This window comes from Prosopis cineraria, unplaced genomic scaffold, assembly GCF_029017545.1.
Source record: "Prosopis cineraria cultivar Desert tree isolate PC_DT_omini unplaced genomic scaffold, ASM2901754v1 PC2, whole genome shotgun sequence".
In the NCBI taxonomy this organism is placed as follows: domain Eukaryota; kingdom Viridiplantae; phylum Streptophyta; class Magnoliopsida; order Fabales; family Fabaceae; genus Prosopis; species Prosopis cineraria.
This window is the reverse complement of record NW_026555333.1, coordinates 12,808,921-12,829,398: the sequence shown is the minus strand read 5'-3', so window position 1 is coordinate 12,829,398 and position 20,478 is coordinate 12,808,921. Positions and strand designations below refer to the sequence as shown.

General features: G+C 33.3%; 3 protein-coding genes across 8 annotated transcripts; 2 read left to right on the top strand and 1 right to left on the bottom strand.

Moving 5' to 3' along the window:
• Window positions 1-71: 71 nt before the first annotated feature.
• Window positions 72-2,527, top strand: LOC129303022 (uncharacterized). Its single transcript, XM_054942013.1, has 7 exons — window positions 72-431; window positions 646-694; window positions 815-917; window positions 1,018-1,113; window positions 1,246-1,320; window positions 1,595-1,664; window positions 2,004-2,527. Exons 1-7 carry the CDS (start codon window positions 114-116, stop codon window positions 2,076-2,078), a joined length of 786 nt encoding a protein of 261 aa, XP_054797988.1. The 5' UTR covers window positions 72-113; the 3' UTR covers window positions 2,079-2,527.
• Window positions 2,528-4,678: 2,151 nt separating this feature from the next.
• On the bottom strand, window positions 4,679-8,340 carry LOC129302078 (reticulon-like protein B16). Of its 4 annotated transcripts, none has more exons than XM_054940753.1 (5): window positions 8,060-8,340; window positions 6,770-6,950; window positions 6,532-6,676; window positions 5,641-5,710; window positions 4,679-5,131 (listed from the first exon to the last, which is right to left on the bottom strand). In XM_054940753.1, exons 1-5 carry the CDS (start codon window positions 8,151-8,153, stop codon window positions 4,941-4,943), a joined length of 681 nt encoding a protein of 226 aa, XP_054796728.1. In that variant the 5' UTR covers window positions 8,154-8,340; the 3' UTR covers window positions 4,679-4,940. The 4 variants fall into 4 exon arrangements, with proteins under 4 accessions (XP_054796728.1, XP_054796730.1, XP_054796729.1 ...); XM_054940755.1 differs by having other exon boundaries at window positions 4,679-5,107; window positions 8,060-8,339; XM_054940754.1 differs by having other exon boundaries at window positions 6,532-6,673; window positions 8,060-8,339.
• Window positions 8,341-10,052: 1,712 nt separating this feature from the next.
• LOC129304125 (UDP-xylose transporter 3-like) lies at window positions 10,053-14,945 on the top strand. 3 transcript variants are annotated; one of them, XM_054943780.1, is made up of 9 exons: window positions 10,053-10,355; window positions 10,456-10,512; window positions 10,714-10,854; window positions 12,173-12,357; window positions 12,455-12,522; window positions 12,797-12,929; window positions 13,341-13,502; window positions 13,589-13,861; window positions 14,452-14,945. In XM_054943780.1, exons 3-9 carry the CDS (start codon window positions 10,734-10,736, stop codon window positions 14,554-14,556), a joined length of 1,047 nt encoding a protein of 348 aa, XP_054799755.1. In that variant the 5' UTR covers window positions 10,053-10,355; window positions 10,456-10,512; window positions 10,714-10,733; the 3' UTR covers window positions 14,557-14,945. The 3 variants fall into 3 exon arrangements, with proteins under 3 accessions (XP_054799755.1, XP_054799754.1, XP_054799753.1); XM_054943779.1 differs by lacking the exon at window positions 10,456-10,512; XM_054943778.1 differs by having other exon boundaries at window positions 10,053-10,512.
• Window positions 14,946-20,478: the final 5,533 nt, after the last annotated feature.

Genomic DNA, 20,478 nt, shown 5'->3' with positions numbered 1-20,478 from the left:
CGTAGAGATCGCATGCTACTCCGTCACACCGTAATATTCTCACTCGCCATGCTCCCCCGGAACACTGCTACACGTCTAGACCTCGCACTACAAAAGGAGCCCAGCCAAGCCAAATGGCGACCATTTCCTGTAGAGCACTCCGTGTTGGGGCAGCTCTAGGTTCTAGACTTCTTGAAAATAACCGAACTTATTCAAATAGAAACGCTAGCCCGAGAAATTTCCGGACCCATTTTGGATTTTCACGCAACCCATTATCTCTATCGAAATCGTCGTCGACTGTACTCAATAGAATGGACGATACAGCTAGGGTTTCCACTCTGTCCAGTGGAGGGGACGATGTCCTTCGCTTCCCGTTGTCTCCATCGAATGCTTTGGTCATTCAGAAAGGAGACATCACAAAGTGGTCCATCAATGGCTCCTCCGACGCAATAGTATATTTTCCCCCTGTACTCTAACTTGGCGAATATGATAAATTATAGTGGCGCTATATGAGCTTTAGGATCTGTTTGATTAGTAAGAAATTTGTGTCTATTATGTATGCTTTGATATCTAATTATCTAATAAGTTAAGTGGTGGTCCGAAGTATTTGTTATTGTGCGAATTGAATTAGTTAAAATAAATCGGAAAAACGTTGTATCTGTGTAGGTGAATCCAGCAAATGAGAGAATGCTTGGAGGTGGTGGTGCAGATGGAGGTGATTAATTTATAAATGCTTCATTTTGTATAGTAGTTTTTCAAGGAAAAACAGAAACTAGAAAGGCAAATTAATATGAAACCGAACTGAAATAATTAACACTCTTCACCCTTCCTTCAGCCATACACAGAGCTGCTGGGCCAGATCTTCGTCAAGCGTGCTTCAACGTTCCAGAAGTCAGACCTGGAATTCGCTGTCCAACAGGGGAAGCTAGGATCACCCGTAAGTTCTTTTATATTTACAAAATTTCTAAGTTGATATAACATCTAACGTTCCGTCACTTTCTGTCTGCCTCACATAGACCCCTGCTTATTAATATGCAGAGGTTTTAGGCTGCCTGCTTCTCATGTTATTCATACCGTTGGACCAATCTATAATTCAGATATTAATCCTGCTGCATCTCTTGCAAGTGCTTACAGGTAGCTCTATAAAGTTCGTGCAGAGTGCAGTTCTTTTCTCAAGTCAACTCTTAGTTACGTTATCAACAGTAGTTTATTTTAGTTCATATATGGTTAATGGTTAATATGTTTCATCTTCAAATTGATTTACAGGAATAGCTTGAAGGTCGCAAAAGAGAACAATATTCAGTATATAGCATTTCCTGCTATATCTTGCGGCGTCTATGGGTAAGTTCACATAAATGAATCTCTTGGCATGCCTGATTATCATCAATGATCACACTGCAGGACCGATAGGGAAGTATATAACTATATACAGTATCAGTAAGTTGGTGGCTCGGGTTGAGCTTTAATTTCATAGTCTTTCATGAGTGAATCTAAATGCATTTGGAGAGTCAAAACTTTGGAAATAAGTTTGCATTTGGAGAGTCAAAACTTTGGAAATAAGTTTTGTGGCATGTTCACAACTCCTTTAGACTCATAGACTGTTGCTTAATTTCAGATATCCTTATGATGAAGCTGCCACTGTGGCAATATCCACCATCAGAGAGTTTCGAGATGACTTTAAGGAGGTAGAATATTATATTCAATTTGCTCCATTTCTTTATCTGTGTCTCACTCTTGCGTGTGCTTGGTTTTGCAAATGTAGAACTCCTCATTCCCCAAATCCTGTATTTTTAATTGGATTGGAGGCTTTTCAAGTATCTCTATTTACAATTGAATAGGAGTACTAAGTATCCATAACTCCCATTCATGATCCACCATCTGCACCGGATTTTCAATTTTTAAAAAAATATTGGAATTCTAAACAAAATTTATATCATTATTAAAGAAATAAATCAATAATCACATCAATAAATAATTAGTAGTAAATATCTAAATGAGTCGGTATATTGATACATTGGTTTCAGGTCCACTTCGTTCTGTTCTCGCCTGATATCTATCACGTTTGGATAAACAAAGCGAGCGAGTTGCTGAAAGAGTAGCTTGATTCATCAACTATCGAGTGCCTGAATAATATGGAGGAGACCTGCAAGTTCCATTGCCAGATTTCAAAAGCTACTATTCTAGAAAATGAAATAGAAGCTTGAGGATCTTATAATTGAGAATTTGGTCTTTTTCTTTTCCGGTGACAGAATGGAGTCTTTAATTGGAGATTATTAGTTTCATGCTGGTCAGCTGTTACTTTTTTGTGCTATGGTCTGTGGTATTGTGAAGAAGTCCTGCTGGAGCCTCCCTGAACTCCTGTGTTCATGATGCTGTTATGTAAAAATTCAGCGACTTAGCATCAGTTTTCTATTTCGCGAAAATTCATGCTATTTTGTAAACTCTACATGGTTTTCTTAGTGTTTGTCATATCAATAGAAAATTTATGTCTGCTGCTAGAGAAGTAAATGGATGTTTTATTTGGGAAATGGAATGAAATGTTAAGGAATAGTGTGAAAAAGGTGATTTTTTTTTTTTTTTAATGTGGAATGCCGTTGATGTCTCTAAATAAAAAATTTAACTAGAAAATGGATGTTATTGTTTAGCGATTGTATATAATTCACGCCTCAGTTTGTGTGAAGGGATTGCCTTTTGGGAGAATGATTTCCAACGATCCTTGAAGAACATTATTTACAATTAAAGGTCTTGAAATTTTAAAATTCCAAAAATGACCATGATATTTAATTGAAATTAAAAAACTTGAGTTAATTTTGTCGGTACTCATCTTTTACATTTCTAGTACTTATTTTTAACATTTTTAATGCCTCAGTTTTTCAGTAGTTGCTTTAAACGTTTTCAATTCTCATTTTTGATATTTTCAATTGTGGAAAACGTATATAATTTACATTTAATTCTTTTAAATATTGAAATCATAAAAGATAAGTATCAAGAAATCTGAAGTGACTACCCAAAAAAAATAGCAAACTGATTATTGAAAATGTCAAAGGTTCTTCTATAAAATATGAAAGATGAGTATTGAAAAAAATTCAATTAAAATTTTTTTAATTTCAATTAAGAATCATAATCTTTTTTGAGAATTCATAATTTTAAGATTTTTTAGTTGTAATTAATATTCTTATATAGTCCTTGAATATCATTTTCCATTTTCTTTTAGTGTTAATCGAGAGTGCCCTAACCCTTAATCTTTAAACTTATGGAATGGGCTGAAGTCTTGTTGGTTTAGTGGCATCAACCTCACCCTAATAGTGACTAATAGAGGATTCAATCTCGTTGCTCTCTCGTGAGCGCTAGCGAGCCACTTAAAAAGAAAGAAAATGTAGACTTACAAAATGGAATTTTTTTTTTTAGGGGCCAGAGAAATGGATTTAAAAGTACATTTCTTTTGACCTTACTCATAGTAAAGTTATTGAAAGAGTAAACTCTATTTCTTCTTCTAGCTGTCACATCCTTCAAAAAGAACATTACAGCTTAATGGATGTTTAAGTAGGATGAAGAATTCTACCCCAAAAATTAATTGTTGAGGTAAGAGAACTAATTCACATTGAATATTCTATACTATTCAAAATGAAATTTAATATCTCATACTATTAAGTCTCTATCGATTGGCTTTCACTAAAAGCTAACATCCTAGCAGTTGTACTATGTGACTCTCAACTTGGCCTCCTTCCAAAAGAACCTTCTATGATTAGTTTTTTATAAAATTGTTGATAACCTCATTCTCATTCTGATACTAATTGATGAGAAATTTTATGCCAAAAGCTAGTTTTTTAGACTAAAAAGACAACTCACTCATTTATTTTATTAAGCATCCCATACTACTTGCCTCCTATACAAGTACAACCAAGTCTCCATTACAACCACAATAAAACAACCAACAAATACATCGTTTGTTTCATACAGCGAATAATGGAGTGAAGCCTGGAAGTGGATCGCCTGACTGCTAAACAAGTGTAGCTCGATCGAGTGCTCAATTCTCCATCATCCAGTGGCTTTCAAAAAAGCTGCCATGTTACTTTAAAATGGCGAGTCAACCCAAGGAACTGCATACGTGTCTCGATTCAAAGAACAGTCCTAGAAAACAACTAGAAGACTAGGAGTAATGAGATTCAACACTTGCTCCGGAAAATCGAACACGTGATGGATACATTAAGCTTTTTATATGAAAATCAATCATCAGTCATCAATATATACAGGGGACGGTAAGTAGACTAATGGAAGAATGGGACGACTACTTGGATATCAAACCAAGAACAAGCAGTGGGATTGAGGGTACACAGTCTGATTCTAATCTCAAATGGTAAAAACAAAGGCCAAGTAAATGCAATGCCCTCCTTTTAGTTCGACTAACAAAATGACACATTTTGAAAAGTTGGATCGTAATTCATAACGGTGTAAATTTGAGCAATTTGCCCAACTGCACCATTCAGGCTATTGAGGCGATCCACTTCGTGAAAGATCTTGGCAGCGTACCAATGAAAAGTACTGCTATTTTCGGCTCCTTATCATATTGTCACTTCATATGGGAGGACCAGCTCAGAGGCTGTATGCATTTCAAGAAAAATCTTTCTTCCCGTCTCCCACTTTTGATAGCCTACTAATTGTCTTCCGTTACCCAAAAATAGCCAAAAATAAATAAATAAATAAATAAATAAATAAAGACAAAATCTGCCCATAAACTTCTCAAGCTATGTATTATACAAGCCTATGTACATTCTGGTTCAGTCGTGGGTCCCGACAAATGAAAGCACCCCGCCTACAGGTGAATCCAGAGCTGCAGGATAGCATCTAACTACAAAAAATGATTCCTACATGTGAGGAAGAAGGTAAGAAATTGAACACCCTTAACAATATGGAGAAATAGCTAATTTCCTAACAACGAACACACAAGTAGGTGAATTGAATCATGAATCTTTTTCTCTAGGTGCATTCCGCGGGAGTCTGTTGAAGAGACTCTCATCTACTATTCTGTAATGTCTTGAAAATTGTTTGTGGATCATTCCGCAGCATTCATCTACATAGCCACCATACTTGCCGTACAATACAGGAACAGTAATTGTTGCCAGTGTTCCTACCACCATTAAAAAAGGGATAACTGTGAATAAGACGGTTAAGATAGTTTAAACAGCTTGTACATCCCTTCCTCCGCATCAAGGCACGAAAGACATACAACATAAATGCTACTCAAGAAAATCATTAAAGCAAATGACTCTCCCCAATCTTTCATATAAAATAGACCCACTAACAAATCATGATTAGTCAACTGTGACCCATAAATGCTTATGGGTGTCGAAACATCCGTTCAGCTCAATGGAAAACCATGGAAAAGGAGCAAGAGATTGAAAAAGTCTTGCATTTACTATTCCACAGCTGACCACCATCATCCCCCCTCAAAAACCAAGCAATAAGGAATTTTTTTGTTTTTTTGGTTTTTTTTTGGGGGGGGGGGGGACCTCTCGAGAGTACAAGACATCTATTTGCATTGCATTGTATGAAATTTGTAAGACATAAAAAGAAAACAGGAAAACCTATAAAATATAAAGAACTCTCAGTCAAAGACATCAGAAGCTGCCTTTAATCAACAGATTTACAGAGAAAGCATACCGATATATGCCAGGGTGAAAAACGAAACGGTGCTGCCAATGACAGACAAGAGCCACAGAAAGACCACCACCTGTCCAATGTCACGTAGAAAACAGCTCATTAATTTACCTTTGTTGATTTTTTATTTATTTGTGTCTTAAACACTAGTGATGATTACTATGATTTCATGTTTAAAAACAAAATTGCAATTATCTAAGTCACAAGATATGCAAAAACGAGACTTATCCCACTAGGCAGAGATAGGTTACATGGATCGTACAACATGCTTTATCAATAACCAAATATTTGGATATATTATTTACTAAAAGGCCTCATTCAATAATTTCATTGAATATTTTCTTTGGTCTTTCTCTACCCCTATTCACAGGATTCAAAACTACATGTTCCATCCTCATTACCGGCACCTCCAATGGCCCTCTTTGTGCATGTTTGAACCTCCAAATTTCTTGATTTTCTTTTCCTATTCTTTGCAATCTTGTAAATCTTTCATTCCACATTCTTTGTCCCTAACACTTTGTAAAACTCCTCAAACACTTTACAACGTCCTACACTCAGGATTATATAAAATGACTAATGTAGGCACGTAGCATAATTGTGCCCCGACACCGTTGAGAAGAAAATGGAAAATTAACACAACCCACTTCATCAGTGGAGGCTCTGGGAAAGTAATCACAGCTCAGATGTCCCATGACAGTGACAAAAAATATTATTTATTGTTCTCGAAGGGGACTTGGGCATTATCACACTCAACCTAGCTTTCTTATCTATGAAAACAAAAATGCATCTTTAGAAAAAGAACCACTAATTGCCTAGACCACATTATCCAGGTCATAATGCCTAAAATATAGAACTCTAAGCTTTCCAGCATGCTGAAAGGATTAAAAAACTAACCTTGAAAAATACTCTAAAATCTTTGCCCAAAGTGATGTCATGAGCCATAAGGAGCACATTGTTGATTTTAACCCGAAGGGAAGCTGCTGCATTGTTAACCATCTCCTCTGATACTACTAACTCAGGTAATGCCGGTGGTTGTCTGCTAGATAAGGAAAAAGGTGCCCATTAACATTGTTAACGCCAACAATCATAACCAAGAAACATATATAACTCCTTAAAGGGAATTTGGCCATACTTGTTTCTAAGGGCAGCATAGTTTGCGTGGAGAAACAATAGTACGATCAAAATCAGCAAGACATCTGAACAAATTGTTAAAAATGGTAAACCGGTCCACTCAAGTAGGACCCATGCAACTGTTGCAATGACAATGACACCAAAGGAAATGTGCCACCTCTTCCACAATAGAATATCAGCAACTAGAGATTAAAAAAGAAAAGAGAAAGCATGAGTCAAATTTTCATATCCCCATTGAATTGCAAGCAAACAAGAATGCTCTTCCAACAAAATTTTCCAAGTTTGATTAGATAACTTATTTCTTTTATAAGGGGAGAAAAGGAATAAATGTTTGATCCAATACTGTGTGAGCAAATTAAATCCTTAACTCAATATTTCAAATCCAAAATCCTGGCCAGAGATTAGAGCATAAAATGCAACATATACATATGAAAAGAAAGAAAGATAAATTAAACATGAATGACTATAGCTAGATAACGAAGCAGGGAGATCATTTTAACTAGAATTGCGGAAGATTCAAAATCAACCACTTGTAAAGTACATTAACATGAACGACTGCCTCTGCAATGTTAGCATTAACAACGTAGCATAAACGAGGGTGGTTGATGCGTGTGAATAAGCATAGAAACAAGCATTAACAATTATAAGCTAAATTTTCATTTTCCCGTGCCCTTTCTTCCTGTTTTTAAAATGGATGAAAATTATGCATAGAAATTTTCTGGCTTCTTCATTTTTTACGTTACAAAAAATGCTTATCACGTCCCTACAAAAATGCTCATTCAATCTGCTTCGCTTGCTACATGTGACTACAAATATCACAATTACTGCATCTTACCTTCTCGTCACTTGCTTTCTTAGTTTCATCTTTTGCTTCACTTTCAAATTCAAACTATGAATCTGTAGTATTGGCATAGTAAATTGGGTCTCCCTACATAGAATTTGTCTTAGAAAGCAAAGTGAGCGGGCTAAACAGATTAGCAGCCCACTAGGACAGTTGAAAGACGGACCTAAATCAAACGTAACCTGCCTTGGCCAGTTAAGAAGGTTTGGTTCATTTGTCACTGACAGCTGGAGAAGTGTTAGATATGACAGCATGGGGAAATTCTTTCAAAGAAAAGAAAGCCATCAACTTTGGAATCTTTAACGAAGAAACAGTAAAGAATTGAACTACAACCTTGGAACGTCAAACCCAAACAGAATTCAATAATGAAGAGACCCAGTAGGAAATCAATTAAACTAATTTGACATAAAAATGGGCAAATAAAAGCTAGGTCAACAGATAGCAGCTTACCTGATCCCGCGGAGCTGCAAGGCAATGAAGTTGCGGAGGACTTCCTTCCGTCCCCATCGCCCTCGATGTTGTTCAAGTCTTGTGAGCTCTCCATGAATCGTAGCACAAGCGCAAGAGCAATTGTTGGTGTTGCCCTCGCTATTTCAGAATGATTTCAGAGTTGTGATCAACAATTCGCCAGAAAAAATGTTGAAATAGAAGAAACTGTCACAAGAGTCCTCGCTCTTCGTCTTCGAGGTACCCCCGGATGCAACAAAACTTTGCAATACGACGACGGCATCGAATAACATAGGATTTTCAACATGAGAAGGGCCCAGAGAAAACGACAACTATAAACGTGATTCGTTAGGCACCCACTATTTTAATTAAGGCAAAGATTAATTGACCACCTTTTTTAATAATTTTTAATTTTTAATTTTTAATACAGCTGTATAAAATATTAAAATGTATTATCTTTTTTTTTGGGATAAACAAAATGTATTATCTTTTATCATTTAGTTTTTTTACATAGAGATCAAATTCCATCATAAAGATCAAAGGGGCACATATAAAAGTCCAACTAACGATAACTAATGTTAAGTGGGCAAAAAAAAACAACGCGTCCGCAATCGGCACCGCGTGGTCATTACGGCTAGAAATAATATTGACCCTCTAATTCTACACGGCAATGATGAAATAGTCATGCATTCTTGTCCTTGGGCAAAAGAAAAAATTACTATTAAAAAAGAGAAAAATAATCTGTTGATGTTTATAATTTTAATTGGATTATAATTTAGTTTTTAAATTTTAACTCAATATAATTCAATTTTTATAGTTTTGAATCAGTACATCTTAATTTTTAAAATTAAACTCATTGTCAATTCCTTATAATTTTTGCTAAAATATTATTCCTTAAATTTTAAAAAATAATGTTAGTCAATCAATAAGATTTGGATCTAATGAAAGGGGTCATTTTATCATGATGAATCAAAAATTGAATTACTGCTAAATTAAGTATTTATATTTAATATTCGACCGTAATTGAATATGTTTATCTCTAATATGATATGATGATGCCTGTGCACGATAAAAAAATGAATAACACCAATTCTCATATTTTATTTTTAAAATACATGAATTAATATTTTAAATGGTCAAAAAGATAGAGACTAATTTATAATCAAAATTAAAATTTTGAAAATTTAGTTACAACAATTTAAAATTCAAGAATTGAGTTTTAAATAAGTCAAAATTATTATAAAATATTCAGATACCACCCATTCAAATCATTGTACCAAAAAAAAAATGATAAAATCAAAAGATATGAAAAATATCAATATTGGATACCATAAAATAATCAATTCTGAAGATAGAAATCCCGTTCTTGTGAAAAATATATCAAAGCATATCTATTATATGTTAAAATCAACTATAAATCTGAAATCATGATTTTGTTTATGAGTATCCAAACATTCTTATTATATTCTAAAATCAATCATCAACATAAAAAAATAGGTTTTGTGAAAAAAATTCAAACATATCCATATATATAATAAAATTAATGATGAACTCAAAATCATGATTTATAAAATAAAATTTACATGTTTTTTTGGATAAAATTTTGGGGCAATACAATTGAAAAAATAAATTGGAAAACAAGCAATATCAATTTATGACAAAACCATGATTTTAAATTTAAAATTAAGTTTGACATGTATAGATAAGTTGATATAATTCCATTGCCAGTTAAATAAAGTGTCTGGTGTTGCACAAGTAGAGTTTTTACTTGAGAGGATTTTTTAGGTCTTGTTAAAGTTTTTTTTTTTAAGGAGGACCTGAAAGAGGCTTATGGTGCGTACTTGAGAAAAAAGCTGGTTCGGAATTTACCTTGGTGCGTGCTTTCTTTTTCCCCCGGAGGTGGTAAAAAGGCTAAAGGCTATTTCATGACGGAGATACAAGGTTTCGATATTTATTATGATGGCTTTAATTTGTACCTATGCTTTGCTTCCACTTTCCAGTCTCTACTTTTGTCGCTTCCCTCTGTAAGGGCGTGCCCAAATGATTTGCATTGATAATATGCCTCAATTTATTATGATATACTAAATTTCGCCTGAAAACGAAAAACAAAACCCACTCTTCCAAACGCGTTCCCGGAATTTGGAGCAAGACAAGAAGAAAACGCAATCACCGCCAGCTTCCTCCAATTTCCCTTTTCCGATAAATCGTTAGGTTCAGCTTCAATTTCCACGAACCCTGTTTGGTCTCAGCTTCTCTGGTTGGCACAGTGATCAGTGACAACCTTCCTACCTAAACTCATGTAACCCAAAACTATAGATCACCCATCGTTTCATTCAAGCCAATGATCATTTTTTCTCTATAATTCTTGGATCTTATCTTACGGGTTTTATTGCTGCTAGTGTGATAAATATTACGTCAAGCCCCCTTTTAGTATCGCTGCTTAACATATCTCGTCTGTAAGTTTAGCTATCTGCGTTATGGATAAAGTCGTCGTTTTGTTTTCTGGGGTTGGCTGATTCTGCCACTGCTGACCGACATCTTTATGTTGTTTGCTTGACTTTCTTGTTCTTTTAATTTGTCTGGTTATCTGTTTTTTTTTTTTTTAACATGTTGAACTAGGAGTTTTATTCGGGCTCCTTTTTTATCTTTTGTATCAGTTATTGGAACAAAGTCGAAGATGGTGGAAGGAGAGAAATTTCAGCTGGGGACTATCGGGGCGTTAACTCTATCTGTGGTGTCGTCGGTATCGATTGTAATTTGCAATAAAGCACTAATGAGCACGTTGCATTTTATTTTCGGTAAGTTCACACTGTGACACTGATATGATTGTTTAATTATTTTCACTTCGTCGCTCTTAGCGTATTTCTCCTTCATGATTATAGTCTATTTGCTGAAATGATTTGTGTTCCTTCCATATATAACTTCTAATTTACCTTAACGAGAGTTAACAAGGGTCAATTCACCTAATTAGTAACTGTAGAAGCAGTTAACAGTCTATCAAACATCTGAGTTGTTGCCAATGCAAGTTGGCGTAAGTGGTTGCAAGGATCCGGATAAGACTTCCACCTCTCTTCAGGTGTATCATCGAATCCCTCTATAGCTACTCAAGTCTTGTATCGGTAGCAACTTTACTTGTCGCTCAAGGGCTGTTGCGTCTTTGAGTGACTCGGGCACATCTTGTACCTTTTGCATAGGTGTCAAGTCCTTTGTGGCAGTCTATATGGTGGGGTGGATTCCCCGTCTTTGGCATTGCCAGTGGTATGGGAGTGCCGTCCCTAATTGATAATTTTCTCATCAGGAACAAAGTAAATCAGAGTTGTTAGATTGGACATCAACTTTGTGTTTTGATTTTAGTTGACTAGAAACTAGAAGGGAGAATGACAAAGAGGTTTCAAATTAGGTCTCAAATGCCAAGCTCTAGGAATTTGTAAGTTTCGACTCTCAATTTTGCAATTTCATTATGATGAATTTGCTACTTGTATTATAAATTTTAATAGGGAAAACAAATTTATTTATTCTTGAATTATGTTAAAATTTGAAAGATAAGTTGCAAATTCCTTACAACAAAGTTGCAAAATTGAGAAACGAATTTGTAAATTCCTCAAGTTTGGCACTTGAGATCTAATTTGAATTAATTGGTCTCAACATCTGTCAATCTCCCAAACTAGAAGTCAGCCTTAAGAATGTGAGACAGCCTGTCACTAGCCTCCACTTGTTGTAAATTGAAGATGGAGAAAATGGCCCTTCAATAGTATAGGTAAAAATTACATTTCCTCCCTAGTTAAGGATTTTAGCTGCTTGTTTCCTCGGTGGCTTGCTGGTATGGAGAAATTTTATCAGCCGTAATCTTACCTGTTTGGGACACAGCACCTGAGACAGGGTTAAGGATTTTATCTTCCGAAGAAACATCAATTCCAAAATCTATTAGGATATGAATACATGTGAGCCTCCAACTAATAACTCATACCAATAGACATTTTACTAAATTTTTTTATCAATTTTCTGCAATGAAGGAAAAATTATCACCTCACAGATGATGTGCCTAATAGTATTGATTACTTTTCATTATATGAAATTTTGAACTGGGCTTTTACATGCCCTTTGATATGCATGCAGCTACTACCTTGACAAGTTGGCATCTTCTTGTCACATTCTGTTCTCTTCACGTGGCATTGAAATTGAAATTCTTTGAGCACAAACCTTTTGAGCAGAAAGCTGTAATGGGATTTGGGATTCTAAATGGAATCTCAATCGGGCTTTTAAATTTGAGTTTGGGCTTCAATTCTGTTGGCTTCTATCAGGTACAATTTTGTGTTGTTTCTGTCTTTATTGTGCACTAGCGGCTTTTATTTAGGCGGGTTCTTTAGCCTGTTCTGAGCTACTTATATTTGCTTACAGATGACTAAGCTGGCTATCATTCCATGTACTGTTTTGTTGGAGACCCTTTTTCTGGGAAAGAAATTCAGGTGCAACTTTCCCCCTCTGTCTCCTTCTATTGTTCCTCTTAAATGGTTAAATCTGCTTTGTGACATCTCACGGAGTTCTCAAGTTCTCATGATATTGTTCTATATGTTAGATCTGTAACATCCTTTGGTCTTTGGCACGTTGTTTGGACCCAAAGATCGTTTTCAAATGATTCATATCCTGCATATTTTGTCCGCCTCATTGAAATATCCTTCAATTTTATTTTCATCAATTTTGTAGACTGTATTAACTGTTTTCTTTTCTCTGTCATTGCAGTAAAAGCATCCAACTTTCCCTTACTATCCTCCTTGTGGGTGTTGGGATAGCGACAGTCACTGATTTACAGCTCAACGCTTTGGGTTCTTTCTTATCTCTTCTTGCAGTTATCACAACATGTGTCGCTCAGATTGTATCCTCAAGGAATTTTTCCGTTAAATTTTACCAATAGTGTGATATATTTGTTCATATTTTCCCTACTTATGTTATGGTGTTGTATTTGCACTATTTTTAACCTTAAAAACTGTTTCTCTCAATAATTTTGCTGCTTTCTAAAAGGGAAAGATACGTCATGTAATGTTCTTAGGTTTTCTTATATAGAATGTGCAAGTCTTTACTTGCATGCTCTACATAAAGGCCGGAAGCATCTATCTTTCTCTCTATTTGCTTGCCTTATCCTCGTATTAGTCTCTCCCTGTCTGGGCAAGAACCTATCATTCATGTCCTTCGAAAATGTTAGGAGTTAATATTATTCAGTCACACATAAGTAGACCTTTTCTCTGCATATGCATGTCTTGTTAAGATCTTAACCAGCCCATTTCAGATGACAAATACTATTCAGAAGAAGTTTAAGGTTTCTTCCACTCAGCTTCTGTACCAGTCATGCCCTTACCAAGCGGGAACCTTGTTAATCTCTGGTCCATTTCTGGATAAACTCTTGACCAACAATAATGTATTTTCTTTCAATTATACAACACTGGTGGTGGTAAGATAAGACTTAATGAACTTAGATTGGCACGGTAACTCTTTTCTTTTTAAATGTATTCTCAATCGTTACTTTCTGTGTTACAGGCGTTCATTGTTCTTTCTTGCCTTATCTCAATATCTGTAAACTTTAGTACATTTCTTGTCATTGGAAAGACATCTCCCGTCACCTATCAGGTCCTTGGACACCTGAAGACATGCCTTGTACTAGCATTTGGTTATGTTTTACTCCATGATCCATTCAGCTGGAGGAACATCATGGGGATTTTGATGGCCCTGATTGGGATGATTCTGTATTCTTACTTTTGCACTGTGGAGAATCAACAAAAGGCTTCTGAAGCAACAGCATTAGCATCTCAGGTTTGTCTTACATGCGTGTTGCAAGTCTCATGGTAATAAGAATTGGGTCGAACTGTTCTGTTTAATTGAAAATTGGTGAATCTGTGTCTAGTTTTAATTTGTTCAGTTTGACGGCTAGTAATTTATTCTAAAAGCTTAGAAACTTTAAAGGCTAGTAATTTTATATTCACTTGATTGTTTTATGGTGTGTTTGCGATGGCGTTAGCCAACCCAAAAACTATTTTTCACCATGCGAAAATGTGGATTTTGGGGTCGTGCTGCACTCTTTGGCATTATTTGTTTCTGCATTTTTAACTAAAACTACAAAATGACCTTTAAAATTGTTTTTCATATTTGTCAATATATTTTTATTATATAAGGTTTCTCTCACATGCACACATCTTTTTTTTTTTTTGGGATAACAAACACACTCGCATCTTTAATTACCAACAGCATGACTAGATCAGATTAATGAAACTATCAATCAGTTTTTCCGACCAGATGACCTATTCCATTTTACAAACTTTGGCACGTCTTGAGTTTTCCTGTTGAGTTTGACTCTTGAGTTTGCTCTGTGATCTGATTCCCTTTTTTCTCCTAAACCTCTACAGTCAAAAGAAAGTGCAGCTGAGCCTCTGGTTAATGTGGAAAATAGAGGAGCATTGGCTGAAACTGTTGGACAGAAAATTCCTGTGTGGATCAAGGAGAAAGACTAGTATGTATGCTTGATGAACCTATAGGTAGGCCTTATAGAGGATTAATAATATCGTTATTCTCACACTTTATAATATTTAGTTTACAAGTATGAATTGCGTCTCTGGGTAGTATACTATTGAGTTTAGCACTATATGAGTTGATAGCTAGCCAGCAGCATTACCGAGGAAAAGTCTCAATTCTAGGGGCTAACAAATATGACTTATTTACGCGAAGTGGCCAACCTTTCCTGGGGTAGTTTTCAGGGTATTCTCTGTGTGTGTGTGTGTGTGCACATGCAAATTTTGTTTCTTCCTTCAATAGCATATGGACGTTTTTCTTTTTGTTTGATTTTCTGTTTATGATTTTGATGTATATTAATTTTATTCCCATTTGAAGAGGTTGCTTTTGAGTTTTGGGCAAATTGCTTTATTATTTGTTTCCTTTGGTAAACAATTACTCGATAATATCCTCCTAGTTGAACCGGTCGACATTTGAAACTCATATGGGAGCTTTATGACTTGTAGCATTAATTAGAAGGCTATCATGGTCTACAAAGCCACATAAATGTGGCTCCCTTTTTTTTAATTGTTTTTTCGTTCATAATCACAATTGTGAACCGTTGGATTGAATTTAATAATTTAAATCTGATAGTATTTTAAAAAATAAATTAATTTGTACTGTTAATATATGATGAGAACAGAACATTGAAAGTGTCAAGAGGAAGAGGATTATTAAAATATTGCCACTATTACTCGTGATTGAGTAAAATATTAAAATTCAACTAATGAAAATGTCTAAGCTGACAAATAATATTTGAAAACGGTTGGAATTATAACCATAATTATTGGTTTGAGGATAACTGTCAAGGAAATGGTTGTTTAGTGAAGTATTATATTATAATTATCGTCATTTTATAACAAGAGGTTGAACACAAAATTGACCTATCAGTCAAGATGTGATGTTTAAAATGAGTATAATCAACGGACATACTGTGTAAAAATTGAAATGCAATGGTGTTATTTTAATTGAGCGTGTTTTTTTATTTTTATTTAAGGGACCTGATGGCTGAATTCAATTGATTTGTCCTTCAAGGAAATCCCATGAGATTGTAAGGAGGGATTTTTTTTTTTTTTTTTTTTTTTGGGGGGGGGGGGGTTGCCAAAAGCTGACTTCATGTGCTTGAAGACGTAGTTGGATGTTTGCTGATAAAATGTTTGAAAGATGTAAAATATATAAATATAATTCTAGAAAGAAAAAGGGACACTTGAAATTAAATTGTGATGATTTAGCCTATGATCTACAAGTCATAAGCTTATAGGTTCAAATTCTACTATCATTGTAATGATTTTGTTGGTAAGCAACTTATAAGTACATGTATGTATGTGCCTTTTGATTTGAAAAATTATTCAATATGTTAATTCTTAATAGATCCCGTTGTTACTTGAAATTAAATTATGATGATTTGGTCTATAATGCATATTTTGTAAGATTGTAAGTTCAAATCTCATTGATATTGTGACAACCATGTTAGCAATTTGTAAATACATACATGTGCTCAAGTTTGGAGATATGTCTAATGTGTTAATTTTTAATGGATCTTATTATTTAGAATTAAACTGAGGATTTTGCCTATACAAGCCATAAAGTCGTAAGTTTAAATTTACTATTGTTATGACTATTTTGTCAATGAATGATTTATAAATATTTGTAAATGCTTTTTAGATGTGGGAATATGCTGCCCTGTTAATTCTTAAAAGGGAAAATTGCTAAAAAAAAAAACTCTACTAAAAATCTAATTGCTAAGAAGGATTTGGGAATATTTTGAAAATAAGGTATTTTGATAATTGATGAAGGTTAAATAACATGAATGCCTTAAAAGATTAAGGAATTTAGCAAGGTCATTCGCTTACCTTGCTATCATAATCAAACAAATCTCTTACTTGAACAAAAAAGCTTTTAAAATAATCAAGCAAATTTTCTACCTAGCACCTAATATAGTTATATCAAAAGTCCCTATATATATATATAATCTTTCACTTAAACTACAAAATACTCTGAGTATGTATAAGCTTCTGAGTAAAACATAAAGACCATATATTTTAATCAATCAAAAGTGAAATTACAAGCTGAATCACCCATTGCAACTTTTTTCCATTGATTTATTTTTTTTTTTTACATAACTTAACTAGATAAGCAAAAAGTATGCATTCAAATACCACATAAAACTCAAATTCAACTCTATTAAGTCATATACTTGATAAAAATCAATATAATCATAAAATAAAAATTAATTACCGGGATGTTTGTAATCCTTCAAAGAACTTTTAGAAACCATATCAAGGCACAAACTCAAACAAAAGCCATAGTCCTATAGATCTCAGGGCTCGAAAAAGTATGGGTAATATAAGAACATTATGGAAGCAACCTTGAAGAAGGATGGTATGGGTAGTGATGGAGTTTGATCGCAAGTGTCTTTCTTCACTAAATATGCAATTGCAAGGTTAGTGATCATGATAGAGTTTGATCACTTTGCTGCTCTTTTGCTGTTTAATAGTTTTCTTACCTTTCATGAGCAACAATGAAAACACAGCAATAGCAATAATGGCACAATTCACACACCAAAATAACACTTACAGACATATATTTGCTCTCCTCAGCAACTACTAGGAGATGCCATCAAGGCAAATACTTATCAGGGATTGGAGAAGCTCTCATGAGAAGAGAGAATTTTCAAGGGGAGTGAGATTTGGTTTGGGACAATATAGTTATTTTCTCCACCAAATTAATGCTAGCAAAAGACCTCGGTATTGAATCTCTTCCAAGTCTTTCTTAATAAAATGAAATTTGATGATGTCTTTTTTTAACAATTTTCTCTCCTTAAAATTCTAACCCTTCTAAAGTTTTGTTAAATAAAAAAAAAACTCAAAATAGTGCCAACACATAGTTAGAAGTGTTTAGGGTTTGTCATGCCACCACTCTACCATTATTCATTACTATCACGTCTTGTAAATGAGCTATCTATAAAATATAAACACCTATAAACACTCTTTAAATTGGAGATATGTTCACCTGTTAATTTTTAAAATTCAAACTCATCTAAATTTTTGAAAAAAAAAAGATGAAAATGTCACACATATTGAGAAGCTATAATGCACGAATATAGATACGGCTATCATATATGATACATATCTAATACATTGATATTTACATTTTTAAAAATATAGCATACGATATATTTCTAATACGTGTATATATTAATAAAAATCATAAAAATATTAAAAATATAATTTTAATTTAAAAAATATCCAAACTAGCACACATTTATAGTCTTTTACAGCAATATCAATTCCTTTCTAATAGGTATAGTATCAATATTTTCTCTTTCTCAACCATCATCTACAAAAAGCATAGCTTTTATATATGGTTTATTAAAAGATAAATTTGCCACTCCCAAAATTCCAACATGATCGAAATCATCCCATTTATCTCTACTAATGTCCCAACAGAAATATTGGTAATAAAAATTTTAATATCATAATCTTTAAAAAATTTAATTTTTTAAAAATTTTCTAGAAGCATCGACTAATAATTTAGAGATATCAAATATGTATAAAAAATTAAAATATTATGATACTTTATAGATGTGTATAAAAAAAGTATCAATAAGTATCAGTGTTAAATATGAATATGTGAGGCAATTTAAAGTATAAAGAAAAAATGTCTGGGCTAGCCACGCTGCCATTGCCCCTAAAAATTATGACTGGAATGTGCCTAGCTTTGCTTGCCTCAGCCCTTCTAGTAAGTGCAATTGATAAAATTCCCTGGTTGTCACCTTAGCAGTCTCTTCATCAGGGTTCATGTGTCCCTAGTTAAATATAAAAACATTTGAAACTATTTTTTAATAGGAAAACTACTATAAAAAACCTCACCACCAAATTAATTGCTGAAAAGGAGTTGGAAACTTTTGGAGAATGAGGTCCTTTACTGGGATTAATAGCTAAGGATTAAATGACATAAATGCCCTTCTTGTAAAAAAAAAGAAAAAGTGGAAAAAGATCCTTCGCTGTCAATGTTTCACATAAAGTCCTTCGTTGTCAATATGTCACAAGGTCCTTTGCTGTTAATAATTTCATATCAATCCTTAATACAAGGTCTTATAGTGTCAATATGCCAAAAAAAAGTCATATGTAGCGGTTTTCAACCATATGCAATGATTCTTCCATTATAAGTATTTGAACTTTCATTATATGCAATAAAACTTCTATTTATTCAAATAATATCTTTTGATATTTCAAAAAAATTTTAATTTAGAAACATTTTGAAATACTAGAAGCAGAATTTTCAGTCATATGTAACGACTCTTCCACTATATATATTTGAATTTCAATTATATGCAAAAAAAAACTTTCATTTATTTAAATAACACGTTTGCATATTCGAATATCACTCATTAATTTCCTTTATAGACATTTTTGGAAGCATATGCAATCTTTCTTCCTCAATTTGCGACTAATCTTTAATGAAATGTAAATTTCTTCCACAGATTTGAATAACAGCTTTAGATATTAGAATATCACTCATTAATTTTTTTTATGGATATTTTTGGAAGCATATGCAATCTGTCTTCCTCAATACGTGATTGGTCTTTACTGAAATGTAAATTTTTTCACATATTCAAATAATACTTTTGCATATTCGAATATTATTCATTAATTTCTCTTATGGATACTTTTGAAATCAGATGTAATTTTTCTTCCTCAATATGTGGCTAATCTTCAACAAAATATAAATTTCTTCAATATATTTAAACAATACTTCTGCATATTTGAATATCATCCATTAATTTTTGCTATGGATACTTTTAAAATCATATGCAATCTTTCTTCCTCGATATGCGATTGATCTTCAATGAAATGCAAATTTCTTCCACATAATCCAACAACATTTATGCACTTTCAAATGTCATTCATTAATTTTTCTTATGAATACTTTTGGAATCATATGCAATTTTTCTTTTTTGATATGCGGTTGATCTTTAATAAAATGCAAATTTCTTCCATATATTCGAATAACACTTTTGCATATTCGAATAAATGGAAGGCTATTTGCAATTTCTTGAAGTGATATTTGAATATTCAAAATGATTATTCGAATAAATGAAAAAAAATTACATTTTCAAGATATTTAAAATGCATATTTAAATATAGCTTTGAACTTAAGGTTTGAATATTACATTAATGTTGTGTTTTCATCATATTCTGAAAACACAAATGGATATTCTGAAAATGCAAATTGATATTCTAAAAATGCATATGAATATTCTGAAAATACAAATTGATATTCTGAATTTTTTTTCATGAAAACACCAAATAATATTGTGAAAAGGCAAATGCATATTTTGAAAAATATGTTCATTTTTCATGAAAATTTATTTTGATATTATGAAAACTAAGAGGTAGAAATGAAAGAAAATCTTTGAACAACTGATACACTGAACAACTTTATATCTTTACATTGATATAATGCATGGTTTATGTTTTTCACTTTACATTGAGTTTAAAATAAATTTATTTTACATTCCATATAGCAAAATAATTGAACATCGAGAAAGATTCACTTACAAGCAAAACAACACCTAAAGCAAGAAATTGAATATGCAAACAAATAAGAGTTACAAAAGGTAAATTTATATCCTTAAATGTGCATACACATAATCATGTATGCTTTACAAATGAAAACAATTTCATGGACATGAACATTTGCAAAAAGCCTATCCCAACAATACTCTTAATCTATTCATCCTAGCCTCCTTCTTCTCCTCCTTCTTCTCCAGTATTGTTGTAACACACCAAATTTTTTTTTTAATAATTTAACTCAATCATAGTTGGGTTACAGCCACCCAACACATTTTTATATCAATAATTTCAATATAAAATATTTTA

Excerpts from the sequence above, each read along its gene's own strand:
- LOC129303022 (XM_054942013.1), top strand. The coding sequence starts at position 114 with ATGGCGACCATTTCCTGTAGAGCACTCCGTGTTGGGGCAGCTCTAGGT. Across the intron at positions 432-645 it reads ATGGCTCCTCCGACGCAATA|GTGAATCCAGCAAATGAGAG; the intron begins GTATATTTTCCC and ends GTATCTGTGTAG. Across the intron at positions 918-1,017 it reads GGGGAAGCTAGGATCACCCG|AGGTTTTAGGCTGCCTGCTT; the intron begins TAAGTTCTTTTA and ends ATTAATATGCAG.
- LOC129302078 (XM_054940753.1), bottom strand. The coding sequence starts at position 8,153 with ATGGAGAGCTCACAAGACTTGAACAACATCGAGGGCGATGGGGACGGA. Across the intron at positions 6,677-6,769 it reads TATGCTGCCCTTAGAAACAA|CAGACAACCACCGGCATTAC; the intron begins GTATGGCCAAAT and ends TTCCTTATCTAG. Across the intron at positions 5,711-6,531 it reads ATTTTAGAGTATTTTTCAAG|GTGGTGGTCTTTCTGTGGCT; the intron begins GTTAGTTTTTTA and ends GACATTGGACAG.
- LOC129304125 (XM_054943779.1), top strand. The coding sequence starts at position 10,734 with ATGGTGGAAGGAGAGAAATTTCAGCTGGGGACTATCGGGGCGTTAACT. Across the intron at positions 12,523-12,796 it reads TTTCTGGGAAAGAAATTCAG|TAAAAGCATCCAACTTTCCC; the intron begins GTGCAACTTTCC and ends CTGTCATTGCAG. Across the intron at positions 13,862-14,451 it reads CAACAGCATTAGCATCTCAG|TCAAAAGAAAGTGCAGCTGA; the intron begins GTTTGTCTTACA and ends AAACCTCTACAG.